The 967-nt window shown below is 44.4% G+C and overlaps 1 protein-coding gene across 1 annotated transcript in view; it reads left to right on the forward strand.

Moving 5' to 3' along the window:
* LOC119594597 overlaps nucleotides 1–967 on the forward strand; it is a gene marked incomplete in the record, with an annotated part of 14,942 nt that overhangs the window by 8,161 nt on the left and 5,814 nt on the right. The window contains 1 exon segment of the mRNA XM_037943638.1: nucleotides 467–909. Coding sequence (XP_037799566.1) covers nucleotides 470–909 — 440 coding nt within the window.

Raw genomic sequence — 967 nt, forward strand, 5'->3', positions numbered from 1 at the left:
GTTCTCCCTCATTTATCTTTTATCATTTTCTTTTTCTGTTTTTATGTATTTAACCTTAATGATGTTATTTTCTTCTTCTGTTTCCTTCCGTTCTCTTATTTCCTAAAAAGAATTCTAATGATTGTTTTATTATCCCTATTTATCATTCTTCTCTTTCTTTTCATTTTTCTTGTAATTTTCTTTTGTTTCATCTTTTATTATTCCTGTTTTCTGACACTTCCTTTTTCATTTTATTCCCTTTCTTTCTCTTTTTTTTATTTTCTCCGAGTATTAGATTTTTTTTTTTTTTATCACTTTTATTTTGCCCTTCACTCATTTCTTCGATTAACTTCTCTTACACTTATTTCTTTTAATTTCATTTTCTTCTCCTCTTCTTTATCTATTATCATCTTTCAGCATTCTTTTACTATCCAACATTACCCTCTCCTTGTTTATTCCCTCATTCGTCTCGCTTCCTCCCGCACAGGGCATGGAGGTGTCCGACTCGTGCCCCGTCTGCCTTGAGTCCTGGAACAAGACGACCCACACGCCCAAGTTTCTCAGCTGCCACCACACCCTCTGCCTCGACTGTGCGACTACGCTCTTCGAAAATGCCGTCGCTGGAGAGGGAGGAGGAAGTGGGGAGGAGGGAGATTGGCAAGAGAGAAGGGGAAGAGGAAGGGGAGGGTTTGTAAGGAGGGGACGAGGAGACAGTCCCAGCGAGGAGGTCCCTTCCCTTCGATCTCCTACATCGATCTCGAGGAGACTCATCCAGTCCCGAAGGCCGGAGGGCCATCGGAACCCCAAAGTGGCCAGCGACGTGAACATCATCTGCCCCATGTGCAGGTCCCTCACGCTCGTCAGGGACCCCACCAGCCTGCAGACCAACTTCTACTTGGGATCGCTCCGTCGCACCCCCTCCGTCCCCAGGTGAGAGAGGAAATGGAAAAGCGAAGGGAGGAGAGGAAGAAAGATAAAAGATTACTGT

Source organism: Penaeus monodon, chromosome 34 (genome assembly GCF_015228065.2).
Source record: "Penaeus monodon isolate SGIC_2016 chromosome 34, NSTDA_Pmon_1, whole genome shotgun sequence".
NCBI classification, from domain to species: domain Eukaryota; kingdom Metazoa; phylum Arthropoda; class Malacostraca; order Decapoda; family Penaeidae; genus Penaeus; species Penaeus monodon.